The following is a 22,459-nucleotide window of genomic DNA, read 5'->3' as shown; positions in this document are numbered from 1 at the left end:
ATCACTTACCTTCCACACAGACACTCACACACACACACACACACACACACACACACACACACACACACACATGAAGCTTTAGAAGCATGGGTCATGCTTAGAGATAATTTTGCTGATGTGTCTTCGCAAACTTCGCAATATGTTGAAAAAACATACTTAACATGGAAAGAAGAGAAGCTCAGCATCAGAACTGCTGATCCTCAAGATATCCATTGAATGATCACAGTTATTGGAGAATTTTGTATGTTATCAATTGAGGTTTGCCAAAAACTCAGAATTCAGTTGAGTCTTGGCATCATTGTATCTTATCTAGAACATAGATCAGTCAATGTCAACCACTGTCAAACAGCAGTGCAGAGTTAAGGAAATTAGAAAAAATGTTTATGCAGGAGTTCCTACATATCCACTTAAGAAGAAATATCAATCAAGACATAGTGATATTGATCAAGAAACAGGTAGCAAGCAAAGTTACACTGTTTTAGGCAATATGAAGGCATTAGTTAATCATGTCAACATATAATCGTACCACCATGTGCAATATATATATATATATATATATATATATATATATATATATATATATATATATATAAAATATTCTCACACACACACAATATTTTGTTTTTCAAATGGACATGAATGTTACTGAGGACAACAGATGTTGAAAGACAGGGATATGAGTTAGTGAGGACTCAACTAAGAAGAGAAGAATCATGATGTACTTATTTGTATTGCACTATATTGTTGTTCTGAATCTATGGATTTCAACACTGAAAATTGGGGGGAGGATCATTTGGAAACACAACCTTATGTAGGTGTTACTACACTGAAGCAGCACTGAAATTACTAAAAAATGCAACCAAAAATTCATATACACTGTCAGTATTTCACACAACATACTCACAATCTAAAGTGAACATATATCAGAACTTGAAATGTGTATGAGACAATTATAACTTGTTTTAAAAAAAATGTGTGAAATATGTATTATTCAGCATTATGCTTTTACTACTTATTATGTTATTTTCATAAACTTGAAACTGACATTTACGTAGTAATGCTGTATTACAGCATCACAGTGTTTGTTGTTTATTTGCATTTAATGTACTAATTACAGTAAAACAAAACATGCTACTCTACCTTATGCTTAAATGCTACTACATACTGCATGTTTATACATAAAATGTATTTAATTCATTACACCTAATCAACACAGAAAAAAAAATCTTGATAATGTTTAGTAGTTGACAATCATTTTATGTATTAAAACTTCATTAATACTGAAATATACACGATATAATGACTTGAGCATTTTTTAAATATGTCATAATATTATTATATTATAATATCAGTTACTTAGCACTTAAATCATTATACATGTAAATGAATTTCACCATCATGCTTTATGCACATATAGTGTACTTTTAATCTAAATGTACTGTATATCACACATTAGCTTACCATATCAGTTTATAAGGGTCTTTCATAAAAAGATGTTACTCTGTTACTAACAGTTTGCTATTACTCTTTAACATACAGATGACACAACCTTTGAAGTATGAAATGATCTGATATGCTTACAATAATTTTGTGTGTAAAATTGCAGTAAGTAATTATTTAAATATTACCTTAATATCCTCATAGAAGTGCAGAATTGATCTAACAGTTTAAGGTGGATCATTGTATTATTTCAAAAGTCATTACTGGTACAACAACACTAATTGTTTTTCTGCTGCAGTACTCAAGTATTACTTGCAAAAGTGTCACTTTGTTAATCCTATGACTGCAATAATTGCTTTAGTTGATTACGCTGACTTCTGTCAATTTTATGTACATGTTAACAATACATACTGTCATTGAAATCACATTTTATACTGTTATTATGAGCAACTAAAACATTGATGCTTATGTTCATTTTTTGATTTTACTACCTGTTATTTTGCATTTAGGTTTAAAATGAGAAAACATTAACCATGTCGACTTAATAGATATTCAACTGCATTTAGTATACCCAAATTTATATATTATATTACGTACAAGTCTGAGTGTTTTTATAATGTATGTGTGTATGCATGACTGTAGATGGATAAGTTAATACTGAGCTATTGATACAATGGATCATTTGTAGCCTAGCTACAAGATCTGAAATTGTGTTACCTATTGACATCATTCAATGAAGGCTTGAAGGCCCAAATCCTTGGGTGTATTTACAACTGCCCATATATTCCTCCAGGCTACCCTTAAAGAGGATAGGGAAGTACTTTGCTTGATAAAAATATGCTTGATCAGTGTATAAAACTAAAGAGCCAGAATCATTTTTCCTGCTTGTATTTTACAATTCATATCCATAATCAGGAGGTTCCAATTTCTCAATGTTTGCATCATCATTATATCTTCCCAGATATCCTTAACTGCCATAACAGAATCCTTTTTCATCCGTAAACCTAAATACTTTGCCTTAAAACATCCTCATACATATGGTTATTAGTGAACCAACTTATGTAACCATATGAATTTTATTACTATAGCATTTGTTTTATCTCCATTAATTTTATACCCTGAAAGGACATTAAACTGTCTCAAAATGTTCAGTATCACCAAAACATCCTTTTCTAAATATCAACTGTAAATAAAGTTAACTTTTCTTGATTATGTCAGTTATATCGCTGAATGTGTGGGTCTCTTATTTTCTTTGTTGATACCTTTAAATATAAAGCAAATAACAAAAGGGAAAGGGAACACCTCTGCATTGTTCCAGGAGGAACACATCCACCTTAATTCTTGCAACTGACTCTTTAGAGATCCTCCTATTACATGCTCTTATTCTATCAGTAGATCCTCCTAATAGAGATCCTCCTAATACATGCTCTCATTCTATCAGTAAATCCTCCTAATAGAGATCCTCCTAATACATGCTCTTATTCTATCAGGTGATCCTCCTAATAGAGATCCTCCTAATACATGCTCTTATTCTATCATGAGATCCTCCTAATAGAGATCCTCATAATACATGCTCTTACTCTATCAGGAGATCCTCCTAATAGAGATCCTCTTAATAAATGCTCTTATTCTATTAGGAGATCTTCTTAATAGAGATCCTCATAATACATGCTCTTACTCTATCTAGAGATCCTTTTAATACAGATCCTCCTAATACATGCTCTTATTCTATCAGGACATCCTCCTAATATATGTTCTCACTCTATCAGGAGATCCTCCTACTAGAGATCCTCCTAATATATGCTCTTATTCTATCAGGGAATGCAAATGTTTCCACTGTCCTACTTATAATATCCCAACTGAATAATTAATGCTTTTTCTGCATAAAGACCCACCAAGAATATCTGCTTTTTCTTACATTTTACTTCCCTGTGGATCATCATCATTTTATTAATGCTATGAAATGAGTGTCTGCCCTCCACAAAGCCCCACTAATCCATGGCTATCAGTTTTACCAATACCTTTGCCATACGAACCCTGATTTCTATTTAAGCAGCTTCTTGCCATATTACATTACAGGAGCCTGGACATTTAGTGCAGTGCAGCAACAAAGCATTTGTCTATGAATACCACCTTAAATTAACAGAAATATTTCAAAAATATTAAATACCCCTTCTGGTCTCCCCTGAAAAGAGGCTACTAGTGGGACTAGCCCAGTCAACAAAGAATAAATAATTATTGTACAATTAAAAAAGATAGCCTTGAAAAGCATGATAAATAACAAATGTATCAAGATACTCCAATAAGCCTGAGAGGATAAATAATGGGGTAGATAAGTGAAAAGCCTTCCGTTTTCCTTACTTCTTTGACATGCAGAAAATCTTTTGCTTCAAATGAAATGGCCATGCCTGGAACCGGGACATCATCATCTTGTGCAGCACTGTAGTTAACGTTTGTTCGAACAGCAAATGCAACAGGTTTGCTCTGTAGAAAAAGACATAATAGGTTGAACATGTTTGCTTATTCCTTTATGATCGTCCTTGCAGTTATACACTCTACTACTCTTACTTATGCAATGAATACTCTGTAGTTACATTTGAAAAAAGGAAAACAATTCATAAACACCCCTTAGCAGTAAACTATTTGGATGTTATTCCCATTATATTATTAAATTCAGCCATGTATACTACTACAAAGAACATTCCACATTTGACAATAACATATTGTCTTTCCATCTTCTTTTTCATTTTGTGCTATAGTAATTTAATTTTTAAATTTCATTTACTTTCTTGAAGATATGCAATAGTAAATCAGTATAAAAAATCAAGTACTTGCATTTTATTAACAGTATAATAGATATAACTATGCAAGCAGCAAAAACCACACTACTTTACTGGAAAAATCTTAGTTTATAGGCACAGCATGCATTATGCTTAGAATGGTTTAACAGGCATCCCTGTTGAGACAACCTAGGTGGCAAAAGTTAAGTGTGACAGTTGCTGCCAAGAACTGCTACTGTCAGGTTACAAACTGTCAGTCTTGGTGACCTACACAGAACTGGCCTCCCTTTTATCAGAGCAGGGCTATAACTCAGTTGTATTATGAATGATGAAATGTGCAATGAATCCTACTGTAGTATTATTCAGCCATATTATAGTTGACAAAAGCATTCAGACCATTACATTTCCTAAGCATATTTTTACACTGGTTTTGCTACTGATTAAAGCAGTCACAGTCAGAAAAGTGTTTTTACTCAGTATACCGATAACTGGCATATTTTTAAAATATTTACTGCACTACTATGAAAAAACTTATACATGCAATTTCAAACACACTGAAATATCTTTGCAGACATATTACTGGTAGACTGCTACAGCACCTCTCAAAATGGAGGAGGTGTGATACAGAAATATGCTGAAAACAATTAAGAGCTCAGAGTGTCATAGGTTCATAGGTAGGTACTAGGCTATCGGCCCAAGGGCCTACGTAATCCTAGCCAACAAGGTTCCCTGGCTTACGCCACCCAAGAAAGTTATTTTCCTGTGCCACTGTTGAGCAGAGACACAGAAGTGATCCCCGGGGTGTATTTCCTATTTCCCATCCACTCATCAAGAATTTTCTTGAAGAGTGCTAATGAAGAACTTTGCTTGACATAGATGAGTAGCCTGTTCCAGAGTATGGGAAGTCTCTGGGACAGGAATCTATCATGTCCTGTTTATTATGGTGACAAGGTTTAGGTCCCCAGAGCATGTAGCTCAGAGGGATTGGGATTTCTTTAGGTGTAGCATGTCCAACAGCTCTGGGTTTGACATAGCTTTATATGTTAGGCAGAGATCACCTCGGAGTAAGCGATATGCTATGGAGTAAAGCTGGAGTTTTTTGAGGCGGTCAGTGTAGGGCATTTGTTTGAGGCCAGTAATCCTCTGTGGCCTTTCCAGCTGCTGCAGATGTCTTTTGAGGTACATTCCAAAAGGGGCATTGTACTCTATAATGGGTCTAATGAGTGTCGAGTAGAGAGGAACAATGACCTCTTTTTTCCTGGATGAGAACCCTTTTATGATGAAGTGTGCCATGTAGAAGGACTTCCTGACTACTGTGGCGATGTGACTATCAAAGGAGAGACTACTGTCCACCTGGGTCACAGTTTTATTAGGAATATTGAAATAACAGGTGTTAATAGTAAATGCTGACTGCAGGATATATTATACTGGGCAGCATCTCAAATCTGCCATTTTTATATCCATGCAATCATTTCTTATACCTGAATGGAGATGTAGCATGTGGTGTAAACTGCATTTCCTGCACAGGCAAAATATGAAAACACAAATAAAATAGCTAACTCACTGCTAGTTGAAACAGGTGAGGAAATACAGTGAATCACCACATACATACATCAGATGTCACTAATGAGTTATTGTTTACTTAGGGGACACAGGAACAGTGATTATATAAAATCATGCTACCCTCTCTTAAAGAAGAAGAAGAAGAGGCTACCCTCTCTTAATGCTAACCATATGACAATACACATGAAAAATGCAGTCAATTATAATGCATACCATGTATCTCTTGTTTTGGAGTGGCAACTATGTAGTTTTTTTCCTCTGTGTATATTTTACATTTGCCTTTTTAGTTTTTAAAATATACTGTATTATTTGTGGGTATAAAAATACTCCATATTTTGAGCAGTTCTCCAGTACTTATCTTTGCACTTAAATATAAGTAGTCGTACCACTTTGAAAACGTGCCTAATGAAAAAAGTATAGGATGAAAAGGATTTTATGAAATAGAATAAAATCACATTTTAAGTATGGTATGAAACTATTTCTAACTTTACTTGGGAAGAAAGATTCATAAAAAAGTAAACTAGAACTCTGGCATAATGATGTTGGAAGAAACTGAATTTTATAAGCATTAAATATTCTGAAATGATGAATACAGCATTAAAACATAAGCTGTCAACATTTTAGCCAGGTTTGGAATGTGCACATTCCTGCAGATCACATTAAACAAGAAAATGCTAATCCAATACAAGGACGACTGTTGGTAATTTATAAAATGCAGTTAACTGAAATTAGCATTTAATTATTTGTGTTTATTTTCAGGGTAGAGCATTGATCTCTATGAACCATTTTCAGACTCAGAAGGAGCAGTGTCGGGTTAAGTGACTTGCTCTGACTCGCACAGTTAGGCAATAGAAGCTGAGGGAATCAAACAATGCACCACTAGGCCACAAGAAACAGCTTGTTAACTGCTGCTTAACAGTATTATATTCTTAATAGTATTATACAGTATATTTCATTATCAACACAGTCAGTGCAAAGACCAATATTAACATTAAGTAACCTGCAGCTATAGAAGTAAATGACAAAGAAATAAAGACACTGACTGTCAGATTAATCAGCAAACATGTTTATGGGTAACAGCTAATGTCTCCTCCATTCTGACAGGAAATCTAATAGTATCATTATTACATAATACCGAGCTGCTGCAAGTGAAATTTTGGCATCAATAAATGATAAGCCTTTACCTGCATGGTTTGTGGGTGTTGGCTGACATTAAACAGAAAAATAAAGGGAGATTTCTAACTGAAGTCAAGTGATATGCATCTTGTTATCCATTCATACTTAGCAATTGCTACAATTTAAAATGAATGCCAGGATGAAGCATGTACTACGATCCTGTTTCTGTTCTTAGTATCACACCTCAATGGAGGACACATAATTTACATATGGTTTAACATCAAAATGTTGACGGCACATCGCCGACACCATTAAAGTGAACTCTGAACTCCAACTGCTGAAAATGTCTAACACCTATACTCTGAACCACAAAATCTTGTCCCCTTTTTGACCCATGTTAGCACGTGTTTTAAGCTGTGTAGCGGCCAGAAATGTCAACATTCATTTTTTTTTTTTTGGCATTCTGAAAATTCGGCAGTACAGATTTTGAGTAAAGTTGTTGACGATGTGCACATTCAACTATGTGCAATTAACATTTTGATGGTAAACCTTTATAAATATATATATATATATATATATATATATATATATATATATATATATATATATATATATATATATATAATTCCCCTTCACAAGATCGAATGGATGGAAGCTTGAAATTCATAATCTCGAGACCAGAATCTCGAACTTCCATTCACTTGAAATTGTGAATGGGAACCTTAGGTTTAAAAAAATAAAAAGTTAACTTACCTTATTGCAGGGGGCCAGGTCACTCTGTACCCTAGCAGTTTAAATGTGAATGTTCTGTGACCGCACTATAGCGGAGGAATGGAAAAATCTTCCATTTTGCGCTTATGCGTATAGCACGGAATGGGAAATTTCCCTTTCCTTCACTATAGTGTGATCCTGGAGTAGGTATATTTAAGTAGGGGGGTGTGGGGGGTGTAGGGGGCGAAGCCCCCCTGCGAAAACATTTGAAAGGTGTTAATTTTTTTTGTCCCTTTCATATGTTTGAGTTTCTCTAAATTCGAGATTCTGGTTTCCAGTTTATGACTTTCGAGTTTAGAGAAATTCGATCATATGAAGGGGAACCAGATATATATATATATATATATATATATATATATATATATATATATATATACACACACACACACACATATATATATATATATATATATATATATATATGGGTATACGTTGTATTATAGAAAATGCAGTTCATCGAACTGTACTACCGATAACTGACTATCGCAAAAGTGCATTATATCGAAAATGCACTTTCGCGGAAAAATAAAAATAAAAAAAAAACCACACTAAACACGATTATGCAGGGGCCAAGCCACCCTGCACCCCACACTCCCCTACTTTAATATTCTTACTCCGAGATCCCACTACAGTGGGGAAAAGGGAATATTCCTTTATCCCCACTGTACCACGATCTCAACAAGAGTTTGCTTAGTTGCACATCAACACTACACGATGATGTACAACTAACGTTACATGTAAACTGCACGTTTATTTATTTTTTTGGTTTTCTTTAGCGAAAGTGCATTTTCGATAAAATTCACTTTTGCTAAAGTGGGTCCGCGAAAGTAAGGTTTGATGAACTGTACTTTCAGTGTAACAACTAGGACGCATATATATATACATATATGTGTATATATATATATATATATATATATATATATATATATATATGTATATATATATATATATAGATATATATATATATATATATATATATATATATATATATATATATATATATATATATATATATATATATATATATACACACACACACACACACACACACACACACACACACACACACACATGCTCACACACAAATATATCAAACTGGTGTTTCACTGATTCTCCCTGACAAGTCCCATATTCCCAGGTTTTGGGGGAGTTACTACTATCTTTTGTCAAAATTTACAACTATAACAAAGTAAACATATCCACAAAAAAAATTCTTGCTAGTATCCGTATTTTGCCACAGAATCACAGTGTCTATAGACCTGGCATAATACATAGGTATTTAGTGTATGCCAGCCTGAAGAAAGATTGGAAAAGAGCTGGAGTGCTTTGTACCTGATGGGCTTAAAGTACTGAATTTCCATATTGTTTTTTTTTTTTTTAAAGATTAGATACCTTTAATTCTAAGCAAAATTTAATAAATAAAATAACTTGAAAAAGAAACAGGATAAAATGAAGGCTGAAGGCAGCTTTGCTAGATCCCATTAAGTCTCAACAATAAAGTGGATGACTTAGACAATGTTCTCTGCTTGGACAAGGCTGTTACCTGTACCATTACTGACACCTGGACTGAAGATCAAAAATGCTTATGACAAATACAAGGGTATACCTTTATTCACTGTTGCACATCTGGTGTGATAGGTGGTGGTATGTCAATAGCTGCAAACAATGAACATAGATCAGGACTAGAAACTGTTCATGGAATAAATGTCAGTAGAAAGAGAAGCACCGAAGTTAGTATTGTTGCCTCAGAGTGCTGGTTCTCCAGTTTGGATCATGACTGGAGTGACCTTTATGCAGAAGGTGCATTTTACTCCTGTGTTCACTTGGATTTTCACTGGGTGATCCAGTTTCCTCCAGATCTCACAGGTAAACTGGCAGTGTCCCACATCCCCTGTTGCTATGCATGTTGCGCATGTGTCTGTGTGACTGTTTGTTTATCTGCCTATGTGCACCATAAAATGGGGTGGCAACCCATTCAAGATTAGTTTCTCTATTATACACCTACTAAGTGACAATACAGGGTATTACTGTCCATGACCCTGCCATGGATTAAGAGGAAAACTACAGAATTAATAAAAAAGAAGCCTAATGTACCTCATCACTGGCCCCCAGACAATATGAAGATTTCCTGGCTAAAGTCCAAGAAGCAAAGGTCAATGAAAATTACTGCCTTATGGGGACTTTTATCAACCTAAACAGTGCCTGAGTAAATTATTCAACATCAAATAAGTATGCCCAAATATTCATTAACTACGTTAATCAAAACAATTTGGAACATGTAGTAAGAAATCTAACTAGATGTGGAGGTATTTTAGAAAACATGCTGATAACACTAGGATTTTATTACTTCCTTCCCATGATTATAACTTTTTTAAAATTAACTCACATCACAATACTATCATCTTAAACCTATGGACAAAAATTAAACTGTCCATCTCTCTTAGACTTTGCCAGTGAAAAGTATAATGCAATAAATTATATACTCCAAGAACAAACTGAAATGCTGTTCCCAGTACTCTAAACAAAATTTCTTCAAAATGCTATTAATGACCCTAAGTCATACTGCTAAGATTTAAACACACAGGTAATTTCAACAAAAAGCCATTTGAAGGAATGACAACATGAACAAGCTACAATACAGAAAGAAGAGATACTATTTCAATAATTATCTTAATCTTACAAACAACATGATAAAAAAGTATATTTTGTTCACTAATTCATTTGCCAACTAAGTGGGCTAATGGGATGATCCACACTGAGTCCATTTTACCCACAGACTGGGTTGGATATAGAACATCCAGTCAATAAAATAATAAATAAATATATGTGATATGCTTACCACAACAATAAATATTCATGACCCATGTATGTCAGGCCCTAGTCACTTATCATCTAACATTCTTTCCAAGGCACCAACTCTTCCCACAGCTCCCACAATGCATTGCTCCTCAGTTTCTCTCTCAGTTGAGTTTGCCTCCATAGACTTATTTTTCCATAAAACATGTAACCCTATTAGCCATTCTTGTGGCAATTTGTAATAGTTTGGTAAAAGGTAAGAGTGGACAGATGTGGATGATGAAGATATGTCACTATGGTATGTACATAATTTCTCTTATCATATAAGACCCAATCCTTCCACTTCAAGTACAGGACAGAGTCTTAAGCTTCTCCTTTTGAAGAAATGTATAAAATGAGACCTGACAGCCACTGCTGAAACAGAGTGCCCTGGGAAGTCTGTCCATGATGAGGGATTAGAGAGAAAAATCAGGACTGGGAGTTGGTCAGTGGAATAAAGAAGTCACAGTAGACAGACTGGAGAATCACTCATATGGCATTAAGTGGCGTTGGCTGACATCTTGAAAATAGTTGGCTTGGCCACAGATATGTGTTGCTAAAATAAGGTGATCATCCCACAGATGAATGACCCCCTGACATAGGACAGAAGACTATCCTTCCACCTCCACTTTTTGAGATACAAAATTATACACATGCTTTCTGAGTGAAGAGTTATCACACCATCTGCAAGAAAGTCCTGTAGAGTCTGCAACTTTAGGACTGCCCTCATCTCTAGGGCATTTATTTGTAGACTGGCCTCTTCCTGTGAATGTATTTAACTGTCTAAATCAATGCCCCAACAATCCAAGACAGACCTATCCATGGTGACAGACATGCTAGGGGTTGATAGTGTGAATGGTATGGATGAAGCAATTAGTCTAGATGTCTGCAGCACTCCTGGGGAATCCTGACTCGAGGGAGCATGGCATACACGGTCTGACTCCAACGGATCTTCAAAGCACTCTGTAGCCCTCTTGTGAAAGCAACTAGACAGATAGTAACTGCCGTAAGTCCTGAACCTTGAGGCATAATGCTGCTGTTGCTACAGAAGCAGACAAAAGACTGTGATTCTTGAACTGAAGGGATATATTCTTGTCTTGTGGAAGGCTGGCAAAACAAGACAAGCTAGATGGCTCACAATGAAAACTACTATTAGAACAATTTTATCTGGAACTTCTCAAGTGTTCACTGATACTCACAAGGACTGAGACAGTGACTCTTGTAGAAGTAGCTAGGATTCAGTTGTTCAGGTGTGGGAAAACATTACCATAATTTGGAAGCATGCTGTAATAGGCATCATGCATTTAATAAACACCCTGGGGGTTTTCATGAAACCAAATGGAAGAGAACTGAACTAAAAGTGACCATCTCTTCCACTCTGACATGCAGAACTTTCTTGGACTCCTAGGCTAGTTTGATATGTAAGTATGCACACAGAAGATTCAAAGAGTACATTCAATCTTGCTCCTCTAGCTACAGAAGGATCAACTGCACCAAGGCCATCTGGAAGTTTGCCTTTTATATGAACAGGTTTAGGCTGCTGAAATCCAAGTGTTTTCTTGGAAAGGCATAGTACGCAGACCCTTTCTAGTTTGGTGGGAACTCATGGATTATTATTTTGCATAACAGGCTTATGGTCTCCAGTTTGGTCAGCACCTACTGAGACTGGGATGTCAGGAAGTGGATGAGATAACAGCTGAGCAGGGAATAAAAAGGAAATGGTGTAGCCCATAGATATTATCTCAATTATCTGCTTGTCCTGCATGACTGCTTGTCATGGAGAAACGTGACTTCCCTGATTGCCTCCAGAGTGGGACAAGCAAGCAAGTCTGCAGGGATTCAACAGCTGAACTGAGAGACAGGGATGCAGAATTTGACCTCCTGCAGACCACATCTGCAATTTGAGTGCAGTCTGCTCTGAAAACTCTGCAGCCACAGTGGTTTCTATCAGAATACCACTGAAATAAAAGCTACTTACGTTTTTTAACCACAAAGTTTTGGCAGAGCTCTGGTTATGGGAAGATATCCTTGAAAACTGGAGAAGTTTCTGTTAATGATTAACAGCATCTTTCTGTCCAGATCGATATTTTGTGAATTTTGTTTTCTTTCATTTGTAGTCCAAAAACAGAGGAAGCATTATTTGGGGGCACTGGAGAAAAATGCCATAAAGTTGTCCAAGAAGTTGCAATATTTGAGACAAGAATGTAGAGCTACAGCAATGCCCACCCCGACATATGAATTGCTTCATCTAATGCAATGTTTAAAGGTTGCAGAATTTCATAGGTTAGATACAGTAGCCACAGTTGCCACATGGGAATCCAGCCTCTCTCTTAGATCTCCATATGCCATCTTTTTAGAGCGTCAAATGCCAATACTACTAGGTCACACTGAAATGAGTCACATAATTAAGTGCCTGACTGGAAAAGGTTACCTGATGCACTGACACTTATGAAGTTGGTCCAGTACCCAAGACTTCTTATCTGGGGGGGGGGGGGTTGCTAATCATGGGCTCTCTTCTGGGGCTACATTTTAGGGACAGGAGCCAGTACAACTGAGTCAGATAAGAGAATTATCCTGCAGCATTCATGATCTTTGGGAAGTTGAAGGAATCTATTTGGTCTTCTTGGCACATGTGTTTCTATACTGGTCTTTTGCCAAGCCACCTGGTTGGCAAGAGAGACCATCTCATCAACCAGAAGGAGCACAAAAGAGGTAGGCAAAGTGGAGAAAAAAGCCACTTGTTGGATCTCCTCATAAGGCTAGACACTGTCAATTGACGAGACCTTTGCTGACACACCAACTTAAAAATCTCCCTGAATGTGGGGTCCAAAACAGGAAATACTGAGACATTCTCCCCTTCTTCTAAGTTAACATCCAGTGTGGAGGATACTGGAGGGGAGTCCAGTTTCTTCTTCTTACTTCACCTCTTCCAGGGCACATCTGGAGGTGACTCATCCTCATGTAAGTGTCAGGGAGAGGAATCTTAGCTGGGTGCTGTCTACCTATTCCTGTGATAGCTTTCTTCCCCTCTGACTCTTTTGGGAGAAGATGAGAGGGACAAGACTTCAGACAAATGGAAAACTTGATAAGGAACTATCACTGATGGAGACTCCTGAGGCCTGTCAGCCAACAGAGACTGTTGCTTCTAAGTCATCCTTACTTGTGGAAAAAATCGGCATGAACAAGCTCAGCACTAAGTCAGCCAGCCAGTCTTTGAATTGAGAAAATCAGTAACAAAGATAGCTTCATACCTAAAGCCTTGAATACTGATGCTGCAAATGTTGAAAACATTCATGTTAAGACAGACACTGACCCATGAATGATATGGATCTGAGGCACCAACCCACAGGATCACAAGATAGTGATAATGCCAAAGACATAAATTAGTATCAACAGGAATGTAAAACACCGTGGGCCGTGGGCCAATAAAAAGAGTCAAATGTGTGGTAGAGGGACGGAGGCTTTCTGTTGCCTTCCTGGAAACTAACAGGCAAGAGGAGACAACATAATTTGTCAATAGTCCAAACTGAAACCTAAAGGGGGACTGTAATGGAAAAGACTGAAAGTGAAGATGGTCTGGACCACAGAAACCTGGGCAGATCTTTTCCTGAGGAAAAACTGCTATTTTTCCCCATGGGGATGAATCCTGCCTCTAACTGGGAACCCTAAGTGCAGAGGTTTGTTAAGAAATCACTACTGCACATTTCTTGTCTTGGAAGAGGAACTTTCTATATGGCCCTTTGAGAAGAGAAGGTGGATGAGCTGTCTATACTCCCAGCACTTCATGCTCCTGTAACTTTCCCTTATTCCACTTTTGTGCTTTGGGAACTAATAGAGAGTCATTAGGCTGCAAGCCCTTAAGGCTCAACTCATTTCTCTTCTTTTGTAGTTTCTTTCATCCAAACTCTTTACAAGTGTCTCACTGTACATCCATAAGCTCCACCCCTGGTAAATCACACACGTGCTTGTCTGGGAGGTGCTTGTCTGGGAGGGACTGTGCCCACTTCCTGAATTCAGGTGGAATCTGGCAAAAAAATTAATCCACAGAGAATGCTAATGAAAAGGAAGACAAGAAGAGGTAGATGGCTACACAAACCTAATTACTCATTATACACTACAAAACACTGAACAGCTGCCTAACAAAGAGCAATGGAGGTTAACAAAAAATAACCTCAGCTGCCAAGAAACACTGAACTAGCTGCAAAGGATGTATCTGACCTGAAATTAGAGAATCTTAAAATAAAAGTCAAAAACAACATGAAAAAGGGCAACCACTCCTACAGATAAGCTGTGCAGACTACATTATGTAAGATCAGACTCTAAGCCTGAGAACGTCTATAAGATGCCGAATGACTAGTCCCTGATGACAACCAGTCCTGCAGATAAACTGAGAAGACTGCATTATGTAACATCAGAAAGCTTCAGTAAACATAAGGCAGTGCTGGTATGTGCTAGTACATATTTTCTTAGACTAATATATACATAGAATAGAAAAATATAGCAAGTATCACCTCAGGGGATGTTTTGTGCAGAAAGCTATTAAGTAGAATAAATATTAATATATGCATGCTACAGTGCATACACATAATCAGCTCACTTATCAGACTTACCACATCTAAGAACTCTGTCTTAAAGGCATTAATAGGGTGTTCTTTAATTACATCAGAAAACTTGAAAGGGAAAAACATGTAAATGGAGCATGTTGTCAGTAACCAATTAACTGCTCATTTGTCCACAGGGCATAATCAATGTACTTGCAGCAAAATGTTGAGCAAACATCACAATAATGAAATACAAGTCAGGGTGTTATAGATGCAAGTAAAAACTAATTCTATGGGACTCTTGACAACATAACTGGTGTCTTCCCATACTGAAATAAAGAAAGCTTAACTATATCCCTATCAGTCATATTAAAAAAGTTTGTTGACATCTCCGTGACCTTTGATGACATGCTCTAATGGCAAAAATTCACAAAGGTTATGAGGATATCAACTCAATTTGAAATAATGTTTAGACTATCAGCAAAATCTTCTTGAGGTGAGGGCCTTATAATTTGAGTATCTGCAGCATGTAAACTAACGCAAGTAAAGTTTGCTTATAATATGACATAAAAACCTGCATTGATATCACTGTGTTTGATAACATTACTCTATTTGAGAGACAAGACTGCATAAAACACTCTCTGCTCATCCACAGCAATGCAGGGACCAGACTTCTGTTAGATATTTAATGGTACCAGATCATGTCATTTAAATCTACCAGCATTCTTTGAGGAGGTAACAGCAGCATCACAAGTAAATGTTCTTGATTATGAAAAGCATTCCTCACTATGAATCTTAAAAAATTTCACGTCATGATGTACCACACTGAAATGTTCTGTCACACATTCACCGTTTTTTTTTTAAACAAATATCCATGGTAAGTATACTGAATTATGTTAATTCATCAAAATAACTTGTTTTACATATGAAAAAAAAACAGTTATTAATTATACTGTGAGCTTCCTAACTGAAGATGTTAGCAAGTGTTCTACATTTAGCCTATGTGTTCCACATTATGAGAAGTAATGTTCCACATTTTGGAGAACACTGAAGGCTATAAACGGCAGCACTCAATGAAAGAATGACATCACAAATTATCTACCTTGCTCTTGCCAAACATTCACCATTACTCTCTATAAGGGAATTACCAACAGATTAAATGCATTATTTTATACATTTCAACTGCTGACTTAATCACAACACTATCATTTCTGACCTCAGGTTTTGGCTTGTTCCTCCTCAGTTTACTGACCCCCCCCACCTTATTTTTATTCATAAAGCTAGACCCGTTTAAAGGTTTACATTATTAAAAAAGCCTATACAAGGATTCTTTATCAATAAGTATACAATGGGGGTCTAGCATCTACCTTTTTTTCCAAAAAATAAGAAAGTTTGAGTGCAATGCCTCTCATTTTTAAGTCAGTTTTCCTGAGCAACCCTTGCAGCATTTACTTCCTAGTTCTGGATATTTATCTCTTAACAGCTGCTATGCAGGTTGGCCCAGTTGACAGAAGAGACAACTTAAAATGGACTACAGCTGAAAATATTTCAACTAGTCTTCATGTGGCAGTTCTTACTTAGCAGAAATAAACTGGAACGTGGCCAAAGTAGTTTCTCCTGTACTACGTTGTCAAGGAGGTTACCCAATTCTTGCTCCATGGCCTCTATAAAAAGCCCTTACTATCTTTATACAGTTGGTGGGGTTCTAGGGAGGGGTATTGTCCTCTATGAAAGAAACCTGACCTATGGCTTTCCAAAGGTTCTTGCTCCTTCAACTTATTTGGCAGTGAACCACATATGTATTAAGTTACAGCTACATGTGAGGTGCTACATAACATACTTCTAGGTCAGACAATTAAAGATGGTGCTGAAGTCACCAAGAGGATATGCGGACGTGTAAATGCTCAGACATACATCCATTAATTCTCTAATCCCCTAATACAACTACTGGGATACATAAAATATACCATTTGTCAGTCTCATCATCTGCCAACCTCTATGCATTATCACTTCATTACTTTTCCTTAGTCAGGCTAAGGACAGGATAGCCAAGTTCCTGTAATACAGTAAACCTTACGGAGAAACACTATTTTTATGACACTGATCCTGTCTGAAAGTTGCTGACAGACGTACTTTCATGCATAACACAACACATAAGATCCTTACTACAATGAACCAATAATTAGGTTTAACATCTTAGGAATTTCTGACGCAGCGTAAACTCCAAACAGTCAGAAGGTGAAGTGTTTAAGTTGGATCTCATCGCTTATAGTGTAAAATGAGGAAAGACAACGCATTGTCAACATAGGTCTATAAAGTCAATGTTTCTTCCAGTGATAACATATGGCTCTGAGAGTTGCACTATAAGTCAGGCTATGCACCGTAAATTTGATGCTTTTGAACTGTGTGATGGAAAAAACTTTTGAAAACTCCATGGACTGCAAGAAGATCAAATCAGTCAGTACTTAAGAAAACAAACCCAAACTGTTCACTGGAAAGCCTGACTGTAAAACTGAAGCCCACATTCTTAGGCTACATAATGTAATGAGATGGTTCACTAGACAAAACACCGTTGCTACGAAAGATTGAAGCCAGGAGGAGAAGAAGGGGAAGACAGATTCTAAGATGACAGCTTTAGTAAAGCATTGAATATGAATTTTCAATAACATTAAGAAAAAGTTTATGACAGACAGGCCTGAAGTGCTAAAGTCCTTGAGGTCATGTAGAGTTAGGTTTGACTAATTCCTAAATGACAGAAACTACTGCGCACTTTAGTGGAACTGTCTTGGTTTTATTAACATTACGTTTCAGACTACAGAACCTGGAAAACAGATCCAGTAAAGCACGGTTTTAGTGTCTTCTACAGATGAGTGCCTTATCTTTTGAGTATCTGCAGCATGCGGACTAATTAATGTGAGTAAAGTGTGGTTATAATAATATAAAATCCTGCATTACTATCACTGTGCTTTGTGACAACATTGCTTTATTTAAGATACAAGACTACATCAATACTCTTTCTTGTTTAAGATGGAGGTTAAGAAACTGTCTCAGATTAAGCTTTGTGGTGAAGTCAACTGAGAGTGATTCTTTCCTTGAATGACTAGCTTACATTTGGCTTCATCTATTCCTACAGAGTTTGTTCCTGTAAAGACTAACTTTATATTGCTAGGGGGCTTTATTTACCCTCCCTTCATAAAGGTCTGTGCTCCCAGTTCTAATTTGATGGCACCATAGACTTTAATATGGAAAATGTACATTTTATAAGCTATCAGACCAAACAAAGCAGGCATGACACTAACTAGGTTCAGCAAAATATTTAAGAGAGGCCTTAGTCTCAGTACCTTGGGAGTAGCAGAGGGTAAAAGTGCCAACAGGCTGAAGAGTTTTGCAAGTGGAAGGGCAATTCCAGAAGAAATGTTCTGAAAGCAGCTAAGGTACTCATTTCAAACCTACCATGGCTTTAACAAACTGGGAAAAAAAGTTTGTTGAAGAGAAGGGATATAAGTAAAAATGATGTGCATCAGCATCCAGGGCACTCTGTCTCCAAACATCCTTAAGCCCCAGGGGAACTAGATGGTCTCTGCGGGTTGCCTAAACCATAAGATTATTTTCTGTCCTGGGGATGGATCTGTCTATTATAGAATCTGCATCACTGTATTAAACTCAGCTCTCACCCACATGGGGAATTACAACCATTATAATGATAGACTGTAGTTTAATGCAAACTCCGTAAAAAAAGTAGTCATTCCTATTGTACCATATGCAATTGAAAGAGACCACTGAACTTGGAAAAAAGTCATCTACCATCCCTACTGTGTGTGCGCTTTCTTGAAATCACCACATCACTTTTCTCTTAAAAGCCTTAGATTCACTTCTACAACCATGAACCTTTTTAGGACTGTCTGTTACATCAAAACACACCATTGGGTTGGCATAATGGTGACGGTGTTTACCTCATGGTCACAAGGTTTGATTCTTACCTTTAAAAAGAACCTGGCTAGGCTTAAAATGGCCTATAAGGTCTACAAATTCTAGTACTTACCTATGAACCTATAAACAGTGACCTCTCCATTACAAATCATATGGTGTCTTCTTTATATTTTTGTATTTTCCAGGTACCCCATGATCTTTATCCTTGTCCCTGGTGCTTTGCATAGGTGGCCTGATTTGGATTGTTTTCAAGGGAAGAACTTCAGGACATGCAACCATCAAGGGAAGAATATATCCAACAGATGGACCTGACATTCCAGGCCTTTACCATGAGACACAGGCAGCTTGGATTTCCTTCCCTGTTTCTGGCTGCTGCATCTTCAGTACCTCTTTACTTGTTTCTGCTTGAGGGACATGCTGTGCACTAAATAGGAAGGTAAATTAATATGCAGAAAGTTTGTAAAAGCACTAGCAGTGACAACGTTCTTGGCAGGTCCTTCCAATTTCAATTGTAGTACAGCAGGGTACATGTAAAACACAGGGAACCTGGTTTTATAACATGGTTAGTAAGCTTCTGCAAATGCCATTCCCCTCTGCATTGTCTCTTAGGAGAACTCCTGCTATAGCAACACAGTTAATGCCACTTAAGATTATGACTTTCCCTCCTTTGATGCAAACCCTGAGCTTGTCTTAGTAAAGAAGTTTAGTAGGAGGTTAAGGGGGGGTTTAAGAAGTGATGAGCTATTCAATGTAAGGGCCATCATTTCAATCATTAAGGCGACTTAAGCTTCTCTTAGCACCAGCACCCAAATGGCTGAACTGCCAGTGTGGTCTACCCTCTTCTGAGGCTTGCCAAACAGAAAAAAGTATTCCTTTGCTGACTGTTAAAATAATCCAGTTTTGCCTACAATGTTCTAATAAACACTTGCTGTTTGTATACTGTGGCCTGCTGTTCAGTTTACCTGTTACTGCTGTTTCTGATCTCTAACTTTAGACTGGCATTGTTCAAGTCTACCATAGATTACAGTTCAGTAGTGTCTTTATTTTTATTTTATTTATTTTACATTTGTTGATCGGGAGAGTCCGAATGGATACATGTGCATTTTAAGCGGAGGCCCAGGAAGAAAAGCTCCCTTCTAATATATTACCAAATGGGCCCATAACAATGCTCATAACATCAAAATTGGCCAGTGAAGATGCCACAGTTAGAGATCCCTCTTCCTGTAGTGATGCCATCCAAGATGCACTAACTGCTTCAGGCACCTCTGCACTTACGAGTCAACCAGCAGTAAAGTCAGTAGTGTGACTAAGCCTTAATCCTCTAATACAACATTAAATTAGAAGAGGCAGTAGGATGTAATAACATTACATAACTTAAAATTTAATGCTGGAGAATGTAGCAGCCAGTAAATTAAGCTGTCACCATGAGCATGATGACTAGCTCCAAACCTGAGCTTATGTGGAATAGATGATTTGTGTTAGTTTTTGTTCTAAAGCATTTTGGGGAACTGTGCATTTGGCAGTAAAATTTTGCAATGTGCTGTTTTCCATGACAATATTTCATTGAATACAGATTAATACAATAATCTGTAATCCCCTCATGCCATGCTTCCATATAAATATTTTTCCACTTTGAGGTCACTAACCTGATACTGCCCTTCTGTATGCTTGGCAAGACATCTTATTAGGTCTAATTGAAAGCTGTTTGTGTACAGAGTGGGGAAGCACTTACCACACTGTATAACAAGTGACTATTGCTGTGAAGCTTAAGTTCCTTTCTGGATGCTTTCTTTTTTTTTAAATAAGAAACATCTTTACTGAATTCTCTTCATATGTTCGACACTTCAAAATGCCGAATATCATATGGCCGAGACCATATGATCAACATTTGAAATGTCGAACATATGAAAAACATTTTAATTTATTGTTGAACAGGTAAGCGCTTTCACACGGAAATACATGCTTCATCAGACCAAAGTGCTTACCTGTTCAACAATAAACTGTTTTTAGTATATGCCTTCGGCTGTGGCGTGGTGTAAATATCTTAGTTTTGGATTATCTGTTTGTGGATTTACACCACTTGTTTTTGGGAGAGTTATTTTATCTCCATAATATGGAAAGTGTTGCCATTATGATAAGAAGTTATTATTCCCAACTGTTATGTATAACAGCTTTTTTAATGTTTACTTCACCATTTGTGCTACATGCATACACTAATGTTTGGCAGTTTGATCTTTTATACAGTTGTTTCTTGTCATATCCACTTGTACCTATGTCACATATTACAAGACTTTTCTGTTTTGTTTTAATGAAAACCCTGAAAAAAAACACATACCCATAACCTATTAACTTATACAAATGCACAAAACTATATAAATCTTCAAATAATGACGTTTTACCCTCCTAATAGGAAGAATTCTCCCAGATTCCCAGCTACACTTACAGGCTTTCCTGGGCTTATAATGAAAGTTAACCATGCTAAGACCTTTCTGGATGATTTCTTATGCCTCTGTCTCAGACCTCAGGCATTGTGAGTGTCCAGGTATTCAGTAATGCAAAACAGAGAGAGAGACTGAAAGGCAGGGGGACTGTGGTACATTATAAGCATCTGCTTAGATGCCAGAAAATTATAAGCTAAAAATATTCTATTACCTAAACCCGAGTGTGCATTGCCAGTAGCTGAGTTAATCACAATCCAGCTGCAAGCTTCTATTAATGAAATATTCAAATGCATATATCTTGCAGGTAACCAAAGCTGTTAGTGCTAAACTAATCAAAAAGCCGGCTAGTTAACCCAGACAGGTACAGTGGTTCACTCACTCACTACTTCCATTTCCCAGTTAGTCAAGCAAGAAATATGTGCTTCCCTCTCCCTCAAAGTCAGAAAAATAAAATCACCTCTTATCTAAAAATAAAATAATGTTACTATTCTAACTCTGTAAAGGCATACATTTACAATGACCATGGATGCAAATATTTCTTTAAACTGGGACCTGCATGCTAGACAACAAACTTGCAACATTTCTAGCTAGGAACAAGGAACATACAATAAATTAATACTCTTGCAAGTGCTGAGTTAAACCACACTTACTTAACTGCTACCAAAAAAAAACTAAATATTTATAGTGCAGTTCTAATATGAAAAAGATTCTGTAAATTAGCCTTTTGTACTCAGTAATCTTAAGTTATTTGTTCCTTGCTTTTATTATACTCTATTACACTAATTTGTTTATGATGTTTCTTCATGTAATCTATTTTATGAAATGTTTACATTAATAAAAATGCTTATGTTTTCTCATTTATATAAATTGTTGCCCACTGGAGCCACAGTTATATCTAAAATGGCCTTGGGGCCAGACCATTTATGTCTTTAAAAAAGCCCAAAATAATAGCAAGAAAGAACTAAAATGAACAAGGCCATGAATAAGTGAAATTCCATGTGAAAGAGTGACACCAGGTAAAAAGCTACAATTAAAGGGATAT

General features: G+C 36.7%; 1 protein-coding gene across 11 annotated transcripts in view; it reads right to left on the bottom strand.

Moving 5' to 3' along the window:
- The window catches only part of CACNB2 (calcium voltage-gated channel auxiliary subunit beta 2), a 1,902,347-nt gene that overhangs the window by 414,293 nt on the left and 1,465,595 nt on the right, over positions 1 to 22,459 (bottom strand). For all 11 annotated transcript variants that reach the window (XM_044064636.1, XM_044064629.1, XM_044064630.1 and 8 more), the window contains exon 3: positions 3,802 to 3,924. In XM_044064636.1, the coding sequence (XP_043920571.1) occupies positions 3,802 to 3,924 (123 nt within the window). The remainder of the gene's footprint in view (positions 1 to 3,801; positions 3,925 to 22,459) is intronic.

The sequence above is a fragment of the Protopterus annectens genome, chromosome 3.part0 (assembly GCF_019279795.1).
Source record: "Protopterus annectens isolate FY-2018-M chromosome 3.part0, PAN1.0, whole genome shotgun sequence".
Taxonomy (NCBI): Eukaryota; Metazoa; Chordata; order Ceratodontiformes; family Protopteridae; genus Protopterus; species Protopterus annectens.
This window is presented reverse-complemented; position numbering and strand designations above follow the sequence as displayed.